This window comes from Zea mays, chromosome 1, assembly GCF_902167145.1.
Source record: "Zea mays cultivar B73 chromosome 1, Zm-B73-REFERENCE-NAM-5.0, whole genome shotgun sequence".
Lineage (NCBI taxonomy): Eukaryota > Viridiplantae > Streptophyta > Magnoliopsida > Poales > Poaceae > Zea > Zea mays.
Genome location: NC_050096.1, coordinates 295,028,043 through 295,042,648, shown reverse-complemented (window position 1 = coordinate 295,042,648; position 14,606 = coordinate 295,028,043). Strand labels below are relative to the sequence as shown.

At 42.6% G+C, this 14,606-nt stretch overlaps 2 protein-coding genes across 2 annotated transcripts; one reads left to right on the top strand and one right to left on the bottom strand.

Moving 5' to 3' along the window:
- The first annotated feature begins 218 nt into the window (after positions 1-218).
- LOC109943557 (bZIP transcription factor RISBZ2) lies at positions 219-4,934 on the top strand. The gene is made up of 6 exons (XM_035964409.1): positions 219-827; positions 1,589-1,682; positions 2,156-2,354; positions 3,894-3,969; positions 4,079-4,204; positions 4,393-4,934. Exons 1-6 carry the CDS (start codon positions 468-470, stop codon positions 4,753-4,755), a joined length of 1,218 nt encoding a protein of 405 aa, XP_035820302.1. The 5' UTR covers positions 219-467; the 3' UTR covers positions 4,756-4,934.
- A 176-nt stretch (positions 4,935-5,110) lies between these two features.
- On the bottom strand, positions 5,111-9,617 carry LOC103644183 (uncharacterized). The gene is made up of 10 exons (XM_020546995.2): positions 9,582-9,617; positions 9,442-9,502; positions 8,792-8,851; positions 8,682-8,701; positions 8,524-8,589; positions 7,857-8,024; positions 7,513-7,770; positions 7,074-7,286; positions 5,954-6,225; positions 5,111-5,717 (listed from the first exon to the last, which is right to left on the bottom strand). The coding sequence occupies exons 1-10, from the start codon at positions 9,600-9,602 to the stop codon at positions 5,573-5,575; spliced, it is 1,284 nt and encodes a 427-aa protein (XP_020402584.1). The 5' UTR covers positions 9,603-9,617; the 3' UTR covers positions 5,111-5,572.
- Between the last annotated feature and the right edge of the window lie 4,989 nt (positions 9,618-14,606).

Genomic DNA, 14,606 nt, shown 5'->3' with positions numbered 1-14,606 from the left:
GAGGCACCTTTCGTGACCATGGAAAACGAGGCGTGTATATAAAGGGGAAAATTCACGTCTAAATAAAAGGACAAACAAAACCCATGTTTTTTTATCTTTGGCCCTGGATTAAAATTTTGTTCAGATTTAAAATACCGATTAAGAGGATTAAAGATAAGTTAATTACAAAACTATTTATATAAACCATGGCTGATTCTTCAGATAAATTTAATCCTCAGAAAATACTGGCGTCCGCGTAGAGCCGTGAAAGCCGTCCGTGCCGACTTTATTATTATTTATTGCAGCCACCGTGCACACCTCATCTTCTCTTCTTCCTCTCTTCCCTTCCATTTTTTCTCTTCTCTTCCACCAAACCAAGTGCGGCCAGAGAAATTTCTCCCAAATTTCAGATCAAATCCTCGAAATCTCCGACACCTAGCCCACCGGAGACTTCTCCCCAACAGTGTCGCGATCCGTCTCGATCCGGCATGGAGCGCGTCTTCTCCGTGGAGGAGATCCCCAACCCCTACTGGGTTCCGCCGCACCCTCAATCGGCGGCCGCCGGCGCTGTTGCTGCACCAGCGGGGGAGGCGGCGGGGCTGATGAACCGGTGCCCGTCGGAATGGTACTTCCAGAAGTTCCTGGAGGAGGCCGTGCTCGACAGCCCGGTTCCCGTAGCCGGCGTCAGTAGGGGCAGCGTTGGAGCTGGAGTTGAGGCTGCGGAGAGGAAGACACCGGGGACCGCGGCGGCGGCGGCTGCCTCGAGCTCGGTTGTTGACCCCGTGGAGTACAACGCGATGCTCAAGCAGAAGCTGGAGAAGGACCTCGCTGCCGTTGCCTTGTGGAGGGTATGTCCACTTGCCTTTAGCTGCAGCTCACCTGCAATGCTGTTTGGTTTTCGAATGGTCAAGGCTTATAGTAGCTTGTTTGCGTTCTTACGTGGTCAGTCTGTGAGACTGTGACATACATGATGCTGCGCTTGCTGCTCCACAACCGCATAGTTAAGATTTCTAGAGAAGACGAAACAGCCATCAGTTCAGCACAGTACATCATAGCAATTAGATGTCGGTGCTAGTGATCATGTGCTTTTAGGACTAGGGATGCGTGGAATTCGTGGAGACTTCGTGTGTTTATGGCATTAGGTTTAGGTTATTGCAGAGATCCTATATTTTGTTGTAAGTTCATGATTCCTGTCATTTCACGTGTGGGTGGTTAATTGCGACTTCTCTGTGTAGCGATTCTTATGCGATTATCCGCTATTTGAGGATGTGAGTAGTATCAATATCACCTTGATTTGTCTCCTATATGTTTTTTTCTGTGATAAGTGAATTAGCTTGTTTGGTATATACTCTTAGGAACTGTCGGAGCCTGGTATATCAGAATATTGTAGATATTTGATATGTTTATCAAAACTTCATAGTTCAAGCATCGAGTTGCCTTTCCTCAATGTCTGTAATCGAGTGATTTTTTTTTTTTTTGCCAAGCATCAAGTACTACAGTAATATGAGTGGGAGCCCAATATGCATGGTTTCATTTTTCTCCTAGCACTCTTTCTGTATTTTCATTTATATAATTATATCGAATATTTCTGATACCATTTTATCCACAGGCTTCTGGTGCAGCACCTCCAGATAATTCTCCAGCTGGTTCATCCTTGCCAAGTGTGGATGTTCCACATGCAGGCCCTCTTAAACCCATGGGAGGTAATCATCCACAGCATCATTTGCTGCATTTCAAACTGGTTTTGAAGCTTGGCTCAAATGATCTTATGTTTCAGTGCTCAATACTCATGCAATAGATATTAGACCTTCAGTTCCTCTCTGTCCTTGTAAGCATCATTTTGTTGAGGTTGCTTGCTAGGATCCACTTGTGGTTGATTTAGTAAACCATGGGGAACTTGATATTCTGTTGTTGAGTTTTCAAAACAAAACACCTTGTGATTATGAAGCCTTTATGGTTGTATCTTTATGGTGTGTCGTCCATTACTATGCAAGGTATGCACATGCACTTAGCTTCACAATTGGACCAAGTAGCTTAATCGTGATTTCACTGACATGTTGCTATTTTATTTGGGTAAACATGCACACACTGTAAATGCTAGCCTTCTAACTTATATGTATGACATCTTGTTGAATGACTGAAGTATGGTCTGGATTGGATATTGGGCACGTATCAGGTACTGGAAGTCTAGTTCAAAACAAGCTAGCTGGTGCTCCAGGCGGGGGATCAAGTCCACATGTAGTACAAAATGCCGATATTCCTGTTAAGCAAACCACTAGCTCTTCCTCACGTGAGCAGTCAGACGATGATGATATGGAAGGAGATGCTGAGACTACTGGAAACGGAAACCCTGTTCAACAAAGATTACAGAGAAGGTGATCTTTTTATCTGTTTGTGAAATGTGTGTGCATCATGACTTTATGGCCAACATTGTATATTGAGTTAAATGCATGAGCAGCCCCTGAACTTGTCAAGGGGTGCCCACTTAGGTCCAGAAACTTTAAAATGCATTTTTTATCACTAAACTTGTTAAGTGGTGCACCACATGTCCATACTAGCAATGTTGGCATTTTATCTGACGTGGAGCGCCACTGTAAGGCTGAGGCTAACTATGTTGCCACTTTGCATTTAACTCATCTTAGGCCATGTTTGGTTGAGCTGTGGCTTCTGGAAAAGTAGTAGTGGAAAATCTGTTAATGAGTGTGGGCTGTGAGAAAGCCAAAAGCCGTTTGGTTGAGCAGTTGTGTTTTCTGGAAAAACTGTGGAGCATGTTAGAATATAGTATAAGTGAATTGTCCACCTCTTTTTATTAGATTAAGTTTTTGGGTTGAACTGTTTGTGCATACAACTTAATATATTGTTAGAGCCAAGAATTATTGTTGCTCGCTCCTATTCCACATCGAGAGCTAAGAGAGCCTCGACGTGAGGGAGAGTGTTGGATTATTATATAAGTATATTGTCCACATGTCATCCACATTCCTCTCCACTCGACTCTCTCCCTCTCTCACCAAGCAGACCTCTCTCGTCAACACCTTCTTCCTCCTGTAGATTGTGTAGGTCGCTGGGGCTGGCTGCTTCAGCTGGGAAAAATAAATTGTTATCTTCATAACTAGTGCAGGTGGGTAATTTCGTGGACTTCCTAACTCTATGGCCAGTGAAAGCAGGGGGGACCGGGGAAGGCTGCTATGAAATTTGTACTAGGCAAAAGTTTCTTTTGGCTGTTGCTTTGGGTGGGAGCCAATCTCTTTGGTTGGCTTTTTGAGGGCAAAAGCTACTGCCAAAAGCCAAACCAAATATGGTTTTAGCCTCACCTATTTGCATTAAAAAAGGCCGCACTTGAAGGCGCTGCTCCTCCATTGACCTTGTGAGCGGGTGATCGTGGCCTCGCAGCCAACGCCGACCATGCTGCCCCCGCTAACAACTAACATCGCTCGAGTGTCCACAGCCCTTCACAGGCAGCTTGGGGCTGGGACAGGTTCTTGAAGCGTCGAAGCTCAGGGAGACACGAAGGCTCACCTGTAGATGAACACACGCTAACACTACAGTGTGTATTGTGTCTGCAGTATCTCGGGCTGGATCTGGATCAGTTAATAATAATACGCACCAGCCTGATGCATGTCATGTCAGATAAAATGCCAACATGTTTGGTATGGACCTGCAGTGCACCACTTAACAAGTTTAGTGACTCAGAAACACATTTTTAAAGTTTGTGGACCTAAATGACATTCCTTGACAAGTCCGTGGACGCTCTTGTATATTGTATGCCATAATAATTGTAATTTGTATTGCCATTGTTTTCTTATAAAGGCACTAGTATTATTTAGTGGACCAATTCTCATTTAGAGTGGTCCGTTTGTTTGCTTGATGCCACAACCGAATAGATGAGTTGAGCCAGTCTTCCTGACTGTTTCCAGGAAGCAATCCAACCGAGAATCAGCCAGGCGTTCGAGAAGCAGAAAGGCAGCTCACTTGAATGAACTGGAGGCACAGGTCCGATGGGTTATGCTATCATTTTTATGTGTTGACACTTGACAGATCCAAAATGTTCTTGGGCCCCTGGCTTGGCTAACGAGCTAGAGTTGTGCATGTCTTGTTACAGGTAGCACAGTTAAGAGTTGAGAACTCTTCGCTGCTAAGGCGACTTGCTGACGTTAATCAGAAGTTCAATGAGGCTGCTGTTGACAATAGGGTGCTAAAGGCAGATGTCGAAACCTTAAGAGCAAAGGTACACTGCTTTGCCTGTGCTGTGTGAGCCCTGCATCTGTTGAATTAGGCACTTTGGGTTGTTTCAACTGCTAGCACTAGGTGAATCAACTCCCACCCCTAGATTTCAGAGATAATCCATGGCCTTCCATACGTAACTGGGTGTTCTTGGCCATTCTGATGGAACGTGGGAATGCATCATGTTTTCAGGTGAAGATGGCAGAGGACTCAGTGAAGCGGGTAACTGGCATGAACACATTGTTCCCTGCCGTGTCTGATATGTCGTCCCTCAGCATGCCATTCAATGGCTCCCCATCCGACTCCGCCTCTGATGCCGCCGTACCCATCCAAGATGACCTGAACAGTTACTTCGCCAATCCAAGCGAGATCGGAGGCAGCAACGGTTACATGCCAGATATAGCTTCCTCGGCTCAAGAGGACGACGATTTCGTCAACGGGGCTCAGGTCGCCGGCAAGATGGGCAGCACTGACTCGCTGCAGCGGGTGGCGAGCCTGGAGCACCTCCAGAAGAGGATGTGCGGAGGCCCGGCTTCATCGGGGTCGACCTCCTAGGTTCCTACTCCATCGGATATGATAAAGGCCCTGATGCAGTGATGCCCACGGCAAAGAATATGATAAATTAACAGTTTCACATACTTTGTAGTGGACATTGCTAATGCTGCGATGCGCATTCGTTCGTTGTGGACTTACGGGTCTACTGCTATTGATTTATTGTTCGTTCTCCATGTGGATCTCTGGTGTCCATGTGACGTGTACTATGCCAACTGCTGTCTGCTACACATTGCAGTGGACACAGCAAGTTCGGTTTCCATCGAAGAGCACGCTCTGCCTCTCGCTAGTTCTGAGTGCCACTGGCTTAATGCAAAACATAAACACAACACAGCTCCTAGCCAGAGTATAGCATATATGTGGATATAAACTGTATAACAACAGTATAAACAAGGAACGTTTCCAAATTCCACCACCAGATTATAACTTTGAGCATATGATTGACACGGTACACGCTCTAACAGCTACCTTCTATCTATGACGTTAAAAAACAAAATTCTTGCCAAAAAAATTTGCAGTGGACGTAAACAATAATCAATCAATTGGGACCGTGACATGTAAGGATAATCTAGCTACGGAAAAAGTACCCTGGTATGAATTACAACAGAGGCTTTGTGCAGGTGCCCCGCCCCATACTAGCAGCTTCACCGCCTCTCTTCATCCACCAAAAAGAATTGGAGATACATTGGCAGGGCACCATCAAAACATGCCCATCCAAAAGCACTTACAGATGATCCACATTCGGCAGTTTAGCCTCTTCTACAGGCAGATATTTTGTACCATTCTTTAAAAGAAAAAAACTTGAGCATTGCGTGTATAACTAGTCTGATCTGGAGCGACGACTCGAGTTATAAGAATTCTTGTACAATGGGAGGAGCGAACCCCTTCCCCGCTTCCTTCTACCACCGAAGCATCTCCAGTAAAGAACCCCAAATAATAGCATTATGACAATTGGGACGGCCCATCTGTGCAAAGAATTACATGTTAGACCCAGTTTTTATCTTTTAGTTAGGAGATGCTAGCTTCTTGGTTTTTAAAAAACTGAGAATCTAATTTCTATAAACTGGGTTATAAACTGGTATGTTTAGAACCACCCCAATTTATATATAAACCAGTTTCTTAAAATCCGGATGCTTCTAAACAGGGCTTTAGTCAGACAGAGTAGCATGCCAATATATACAGTTAGGAGCAAGGAGACTACCTGTCCAGATCAAGAATTGGGCTGTACACGATGGTTTCCCAGGAAGAAACAATGATGTGCCAAGCTGGATTATAGTACAGCGATTCCGCTGACCAGAACATTCTCGTGTACGTCTCTAGGAAGATGAACATCACCCAGGCGGCGATTTCAAGTAGGAAGAACTTGATGACAAAGCGCCCGATGACCACCATGACCAAAGAGAAGGTCACCAACCAATTGAAAAGCTTGTTATTGTACTCCTTGATGAAAAGAGCACGAGACTTGGCAAGCATCTAAACACAGCATCAAACTGGAGCTTAGTCCATGGCTCCATGCAAACCACAACAAGTTTTAAAGAGTAAAAGCAACCAAACAGAGCACATACTTGAGTAGAAATCGCAATACCATAGAAGATATCAATGCACAGGATAACTACAGCACGGGTTCCCTCCTTCCACACTAAAGTCTAAACGTGGTTATTTATGTTACTGCTTGTGCATCTTTTACTAGCTTATATGTTTATTTTGATAATTACAGGTAAAAAATATCTTAGTGTGTTATGGGCTGTTATGGGCCTTAAGCCCATTAGCTAGATCACTAGGGTTAGGTTAGCCGTGAACACTGTTCACGTGCGGTTCTGTAGGGTTACGTTGCTTAGCGCGTGAACAGTACTGTAGCTGTGTGAAACTAGTCCATTAGCGCGTGAACAGTGCTAGCCAAATAAGGTTTGTTATGTTGCTTAGCTATTAAGTTAGGGCTACCTCTCTACATAAGGAGGGGCAGGGTGTTAGTAGGGATAGGCAAGAAGAATAGATCTGGTTTACTCTTAGGGCCTCCTACGGGAGGGCTGAGTACCAGGACTATCTTGCGAGTGCATCGCAGTTCACAACATAAGTGTCATCAGGTACCAAAACAAATCTATCAATCTACAGGGGAAAATTTGATACCAATATAGAAGTAACTGAATTTCATCATGTGGAGTTGTAGACAGATGAAATGAAACGAAATTTAAGATGACAGCAACCAAAAATAAGAATAAAAGAAGGCTGGTTTGTCGTTGGAAACTAGGCTGCAAATGCATAATAACAGGCAAACCTTTGGTAACTGACATGACAACTGTATTCAGAATTAACAGGCAAACCTTTGACATTCTACGTTCATAGCTTTCTTTTGAAGGTCCAACACATTCCTTTACGAAACTTTGGTTGCAGTGAGTAAAGCCTGCATTGAATTTTGCCATCGAAGGAAGTTTCAAGACTTGAAGGTGATCCATCTTATCTTCACACTCAGAAAAGCGAGCTTCACACAGCTTTGACGATTGATATTCATTAGCTAGAAGTAAGTTTCTGTACACCTACAAAGTACATCCTGTAAGTATGTAAAACTTATTATCTTCTACAGGTATAAGTTGAGTTGAAGGCATGTAAGAGATGACACAGAGTTTCAGTGGCGTTCCAAAACCAACGGAAAGAAAGACAGGAGCTACAGCAAGGATATAGGATACCAAAACATTATTCACAACATGCGACAAAAATTCAACTTGTAGTAGTGACCATTCAAAAAGAGTAAAAAATATTAACCTTTTTAATATCATCTTCAAGCTTGAGTGCTGACTGAGCAGCATGATGTTTGCCAAAGTGCTGCTTATCAAAGAGAATTCTAGCATCACCATTTGCCATCTCATGAAGTTTCTGCAGTTTGTCTACCGGTACTGGTAGGCCTAAGCCATCCATTTTCTCCCTGTACACCTTCAGACAGCGATCAAGAATGGCTTTGTTAAAAATTTCAACTAGAGACCCTGTTGATGGAATTTCGCCTTTATTCAAAGCCTCAAGAATCTGAAACAGAGGAGACAGGAGGAAAAGTTACTGATAATTCTAACTGATCAGATACATATCAGCAACCACATCATTAAGTATTTTACCTGCTGCAAGAAAGACACAAAGTCCTTCCCATTTAGAGTTCTGCCCTGCACAATTTTTGGTTTTACAATAGACGAAACAAGCTGCTTTAATTGCTCCCGCCGTTTTACATATAAGGGTTCAAGTTCTTTGTCCTCCATATCACATAATTTTGTTCTTTGAAGATGCGGCTGTATAAACAAAATCAGTGTTCATATGGTTTGCAGGTTACAAAGCACAACGCAGAAGCATGAACATTGATCGGTACAGTACAAGATAAATTGTAGCAATTACATAACTACATATAAAAAAAACTCGACCTGCGGGGGTAAGACAGCCCACAGGCATTATATTAAACCTTCTCACGCAGATCGAGAAAACCCCCCGAACCCCTGCCCCACCCATACACAGCGGCACCGTAGCCCATGTGAGAAACGACCACGATCGGGACCAGGCCGTAGACCTGTGCTTTGGCGTGGTACAAACAATGTGATTTTTTAACCACAACCTAAAATTCGCTCTCACGGGGAGTCGAACTCATAACCTAAGCAATGCTACTCAGACCACCTAACCAACTCGGCTAGAGGCTCTTTCACAATTACATAACAACATATAATGTTCTGTTGAGCAGTCAAAGATAAATTAAATAACTGCAAGTTAGACGTTGCAAGCAAATTATCAGAGATGCACCTGAGGCAAGCTAAAAGCAGTGCTGTTGTTCCCCATAACTGCCAACGAATCTCGTATTTGATTGACCTAAAAATACAGAAAGAATTTGTAACTGAGCTTAGAACTAACAACTTTTGGTTCAAAAGTGTATATTACTAGATTTCATACACAAACTACACCTCATCAATATATTTGTCACCTGCAGAAATAAATACAAAAAAGAGTGAGGCCTTTCTAATAGATGCTCAAATAACACAAAGTTAGAAATAGTCATGTTGTTTGAGCTGACCATTATCATTAGGCACCCGTTGAAGGGCTTCATTGACCATTTGTTGAACAGATTTTCCTTCTGTTTCCAATGTCAAAGTGACCACTCTTAGTGATTTTTTTTGTATTAAGCACAGGTAAATATAGCTCACCAATTATAAGAGAATGATAGGGAATAAGGGCACAACTCCAATGAAATAAGAACTTATATTTTGAACAAAAACATCATGTTATGATGTATTTAATCTACACATAATTAAACACTATAATACGGTAGAAACTACAAATAACAAGTATTAATATAGTGTAACAAGCAGCAGTTATTGACTAATAAGCCCATTGATTTAGCAAGCCACTGTGGGTTAAGTTAGTGCAACATAGTCTAACAAGTAACAAATAGTTAAACACTAGAAGTACATCAAAGTTTGGAGATAGTAGCAAGAGCTTTCACAAGTCTTTTCCAACAGACACCTAGGACAAGTAAACGCATATTGATGCCCAAATGAATTGATTACATGCTATTCTATGTGGTTAAGATTACATGTTGTGCAGATTGCAGAAAAAATCAAAATTCATAAAGGATGTCAGTCCAAAGGTTGACATGTTGCATTCTCAAACAAAATGGAACTGTTTAAAATCATAATATGGAGAACCATTCTTGAAGCAACTTACGGAGGAAATCCCTCTGGATAAGCCAGAGAAGCTTTGCTGGCTCAAAAGCAACATCTTGCCCCTGAAGAAACAAGCATTTCCATTAAAAAACTATCCATGTTCCTATTGCAGGCTTATAAGTCACGCAAATGCAGTGTTACCTTCACTCTGCTCACAAACATGCGGCATATAACAAAATAAGAATAAATGTTAGTTTTCCAGATCAAAATGATTATAACCAAACAGCAAGGCGCCAAACTGAGCTGGTGAACGCGATAATGGCGAGGCGACAGGGCGGGCAGTGGCCGGCGGCGATCACGTCGCTAGCCCCGGTCACGGACGCGAGGAGGGCGCTGACGGGCGGGGCCCGCTCGCCAGAGAGAGATCGCGAGAGAGCGAGGGGGTGCGGGCTGACGGGTGGGGCCGACCGGTCAACGGGGGAGTGGCACGGCGCGCGGGAGGGAGCTGGGCCGCGTGGGCCAGGGAAGGGGGGGCGAGGCGCGCGGGAGGGAGCTGGGCCAGAAATGGCCCAATCGAGGGGAGAAGGTTTTTCCTTTTTCTTTTCTATTTTCTATTTCTATTTCTCTTATCTCCTTTTCTTTTGAACAAATAATTAGCTAAATAATCTTAGGTGCTAAAAAGAAAAATGATCATCTATGTGAGGTGCTTCTAACAATCAAAGTGTATGCATATGATGAGATGTCCTATGAGGTGGAATTTAGAGAGAGATAAAAAGGGGGGTTAGGAGATTTGGGTTCCAAACCTTGGGTTGGAATTTTGGAATGTTACACCATGTCACTATTTTGTCCACTTGGACTTTCGAGTGTTGGTTTTTTGAGTTTGTGCATGCTTCAAAAACTTTTCCAAAACATCCAATCACTGGTTGGTTGAGGTGTTCTTGTTTGAGCATCTTATTTATTTTCACTAAAGTAATAAGCTCAATTTCTCGATTTTGGAGTGTTTCCCCGCATACTCATTCCTAGCCGTTTTGAGTGCTTCGTTGTGTTTATTGGTCAACACCAAGAATATCTAGCGACCAATTGACTCTTAAGTATCTCTATTAACTATTTTGGTGTCTTGGATGATTAGGCCAAGATTACCTTTGATCAAAGATTTTTATTAGTTCTCATTCACCCCTCTAGTTGCCTGATTTGATCCTTCAGCGTCCATCTCTGACATCTCTTACCAAATCTTCTTGCTTACTGGCACCCTCATTAGCATCTCCATGTGGGCTTCAAGAGTGATAATGATGTACATCCTTGTCTCGAGTGCCCCCACTTATCGCCGAGGTCGAGCAAGTTGTTAGGCATTTGGGGCTTTGGGCTTGAGTGGAACTACAAGTAGTATCCCTTACCCAATAGACAAACAAGTGTTAACACAACACCATGGAAAGCCTCATCCCCATGAACGCATCTCACATATATGCAAAGGTCGATAGGGCGAAGATGGAGTTAGGGTGAGGTGCTCGATCTAGAGGCTATATAACTCTAGGACATGGAGGAAGAATCATGACAAGGGGAAGCTCATCCCCACTATCATGAAGGAGTAGAAGATGTACCCTCTTGCACTCTCTCATGGAATGCACGGTGGAATGATATCACTCACACATTGTAAATTCTAGTGGTGAGGTCCACTTGAGGAACCGACACACCATGTACATCCCCTCCTAGTTCAGGATTCATGTGCTCAGGGAGGTAGCTGCCATGACATCATAATGAATCTGGGGGATGGGATGATTATGATAAGTTGGAGGCATCTATGGGAAAGAGGGAGAGTGATTGATAGCAAGTGAGGTGGATTGTGTGGAGTAGTGAAGGAAAAAGAAGATGAAACCACACACATAAGATTCAAGGCGCCCTTCTCTCCCCTCTTACAACTACTAGGCACAACACCAGAAGTGTCACACGACCATTGCCGTTTGGGAGTCATGCAACATGACTACTGTTTGATGCATTGACCATAGGTTGAGATGGTTGAAGCATACATTCTTCTATGCATGCACGATAGACCCATTCTATTATGTGTATGTAGGAAGAATGGTCCCACCTATAGGCTTCCTTTGGTCTGCGGTGGGCCCTAGGGCCATTTTTAGTGTCTAGGGCTAGACATACCCTTGGATGCTAGCAAAATGCTCTTTAGGACTTCATCATCAGAAGAAACACCCATAGAGGGCCTAACTTGGCACAATCCTGGTATTCTAAGGGCCCTACATCTACGGTGTCAAGCCCTATGCCGGTCAAGCCTAGGGTCCCTATGAGCTAAGGGCTTTATACATGCCCATCTAGCACTTTCGAAGATACCCGTAGGTGGCATGACCCTGGCACCACATGTGCTCTAGACTAGGTCGGCTAAGCCCAAGATACTAAGATAATTAAGGCTATTGTCCTTGACATTTTTTGTAAGAGGCAATGTAGCACTCAAAAGTTTTACTAAAGCTATTGTAGTGGTGAAAAGAAGTCATTGTAGCCACACATAAGGCTGCAAGTGTATTCACTAGCATTACGTTGAATCTGTGCCTGTAGATACCAACTACAACACGGGCACCTATACCTGCCACTATGGTGTGTAATACTCACCAGTGTAGCTTGTTAGACACTTGATACATATATGGTATAATAACTATAACAAGATAGGAGTAGTTGGACTTCTGTTGAGCATGACCCCCACCTATGTAGGAGTGTACTCCCTTCTCGCTTGTGATGTAAAATAAAGATATAGAGGAACATAAAAATGTATTGGTTGATGTTGATTCTCCTTTCTCAACTCCAAGGCTGGTTAGACAGACATCATACGAGCTTGTAGGCTCTACCAATACTTGCATCTAATCATTTATCGCATAGAACATGTAGGATATTACATTCAAGGTGTTCGGATATGTTTACATCGTGTGTGTGTGTGTGTGCATACAACCAAGTCGACGCCTTGATCCAGTGGTCCCAAGTCTACACCCTCTCTCTTTACCTTTGATTTTCTCTGGTATCTTCGGTACCATGGTGTCGCACACCGATGACACGATCAAAATCCATTTTAAAGAGGTTCAAAATCTCTACAATTCCAATAATTATAGGAATGAGGCATTTGCATTTGTCTTTGAAAATTTCATGTCAACCGCCTATTGAACATTTAAAAACAAATATTAATTTGTGCCAAAAAGTAGAAAAAATGTGTGTCACAAGCAAGAACCTTCTTTTTTGTTTACAACAATATTGTATCCACAAGGATTTGAGTCCATGATCTCTTGCTTGGCAGAGTCCATCCCACAACCACACTATAGCCACTTCTTGTAAATATAAGTATAAGATGCTATTCTTCATTATTTTGTTATAAATTTTATTTGAATATTTTGGTGACTAACTAATCACATACTACCTTCGTTCTTGAATATTTATCGCCCGCTGGTTCATTTTTGAACTAAACCGTGACAAATAAAAAATAACGCTGGTAGTATGAAAAAAATCCAAATTTAAAATGTTTTAGATCATAACTTTAATATTTGAGGGCATGCATTTAAAAAAACTTAGATTTTAAAATACGAGAACTTTAAATAAAAATATAAGTTTTTAAACAATCTATAATGAAAAAAAAACTCGTGAACTATAAAGTTTTAGATCTCGCCATCCTCTACAATTAGACATAAAATTTGTCTTTATCTGATCTCATTTGAAAAATATATGGATTTAAACATCCAGATGCTATTTTTAATGCAAATTTGTTCGGAAACTAGGGACAGCTTGTAAGCTCGTGCAGCACATTAGTATTTACAAAGGAGGTATACTGCATTGACGGCTCTCCGGGAAAAAAAAATTGGAAACTATTGTGAAAATCATGTGTAGCAGCCACGCGTAGCAGGCTAGCAGCAGCGACCCTGATGTCTGATGGGCAAGTGTGTTGCTCAAGACTGCAGGGCTCGCACCATCACATAATATACGTTTTTCGCGCATATGTTGCACGCGCATGCATCTGCTCGGCTGCTCCTGCCGCGATCCCTCCCGGTGGTGGGCGGTGTCCATTCCGGAGACGGAGTACAGGTACAGCAACTGCTGCTGCTGGCTCAGCCGCACAGCTCTAGCAGTAGAAGCAAGTCTTCTAGAAGCAATTATCTCTGGAAACCAAGGTTCGTATTTGAAAGGCTAATTTATTGATTTTAGAGACTTTGTTTCTTACTTCCTGCTGCTCTAGATTATAAGACCTTTTAGTTTTAGAAATAATTATTTTTTATCATGTATACTATATATATTTCTATCTATTTTCGACACTCATTTCAAAGTACAGTAGAGTAGTTAATACAAGCCATCCAAATTAAAAGACCACGGACAAAAATTGATATAAAATGCTATCCGAAGACAGATAAAAAGCCCCACCACAACCATATTTTAAAGATAAAGTTCACCGCATCAATACAAGCAAGATATAGCTTTGAATACACCAAAGATGCTCGACAGATTAAAATCCTCTAGAAGGATTCCATCATATATCTCACGACCGGATGCTTTGCCGAGTGCGGGAAAACACTTGGCGAACTTTTTACCGAGTGTGACTCTCGGTAAAGAAGTCTTGACAAACTGTACATCGACAATGACTTATTTGTTGAATACTTTTTGTCGGACACTCGGCAAAGGCTTTGACGAGTGTCACTGGTGCATTTTGCCGAGAGTTTGTTGGCGCTCGGCAAAGCCTCCTTTGCCGAATGTCTTTCTATGTCGAATGTTTTGCCCTCAGTAAACGAGGTCTGTGATGAGAATCTTAGTTCGCCGAGAGTGGCACTCGACAAAAAATTCTTTACTGAGAGTAACACTCGGCAAAAAATTCTTTGCCGAGTGCCTGATAAACTACACTCGGTAAAGAGTCGAACATTCGACAAAAAAAAAACGTACTGCTTGTCTTCGGTCAGTCTTCTTATAGCCATAGCCCCTACCATCTACCACTATCTTGCTCATTCCCAATACCAACACATGTTTATGTACCAGAGGATCGATTTCCACGTTTCAAAGTCCAGCAGGATTCCTTGACCTAGCTAGCTAGTATAAATCGAGCTTTGCAAAATTCCAAATGTTTCCACTACACCCATCCTCACAGTCACAGCTTTTGAGATAGTGTGAAACGAGAGTTCTTGGCCCCTTTGGATTTTGATATAGGCATATGGCTTGTCACACATGCTTCCCAAAAAGGGTAGTTCCCATCTGCCA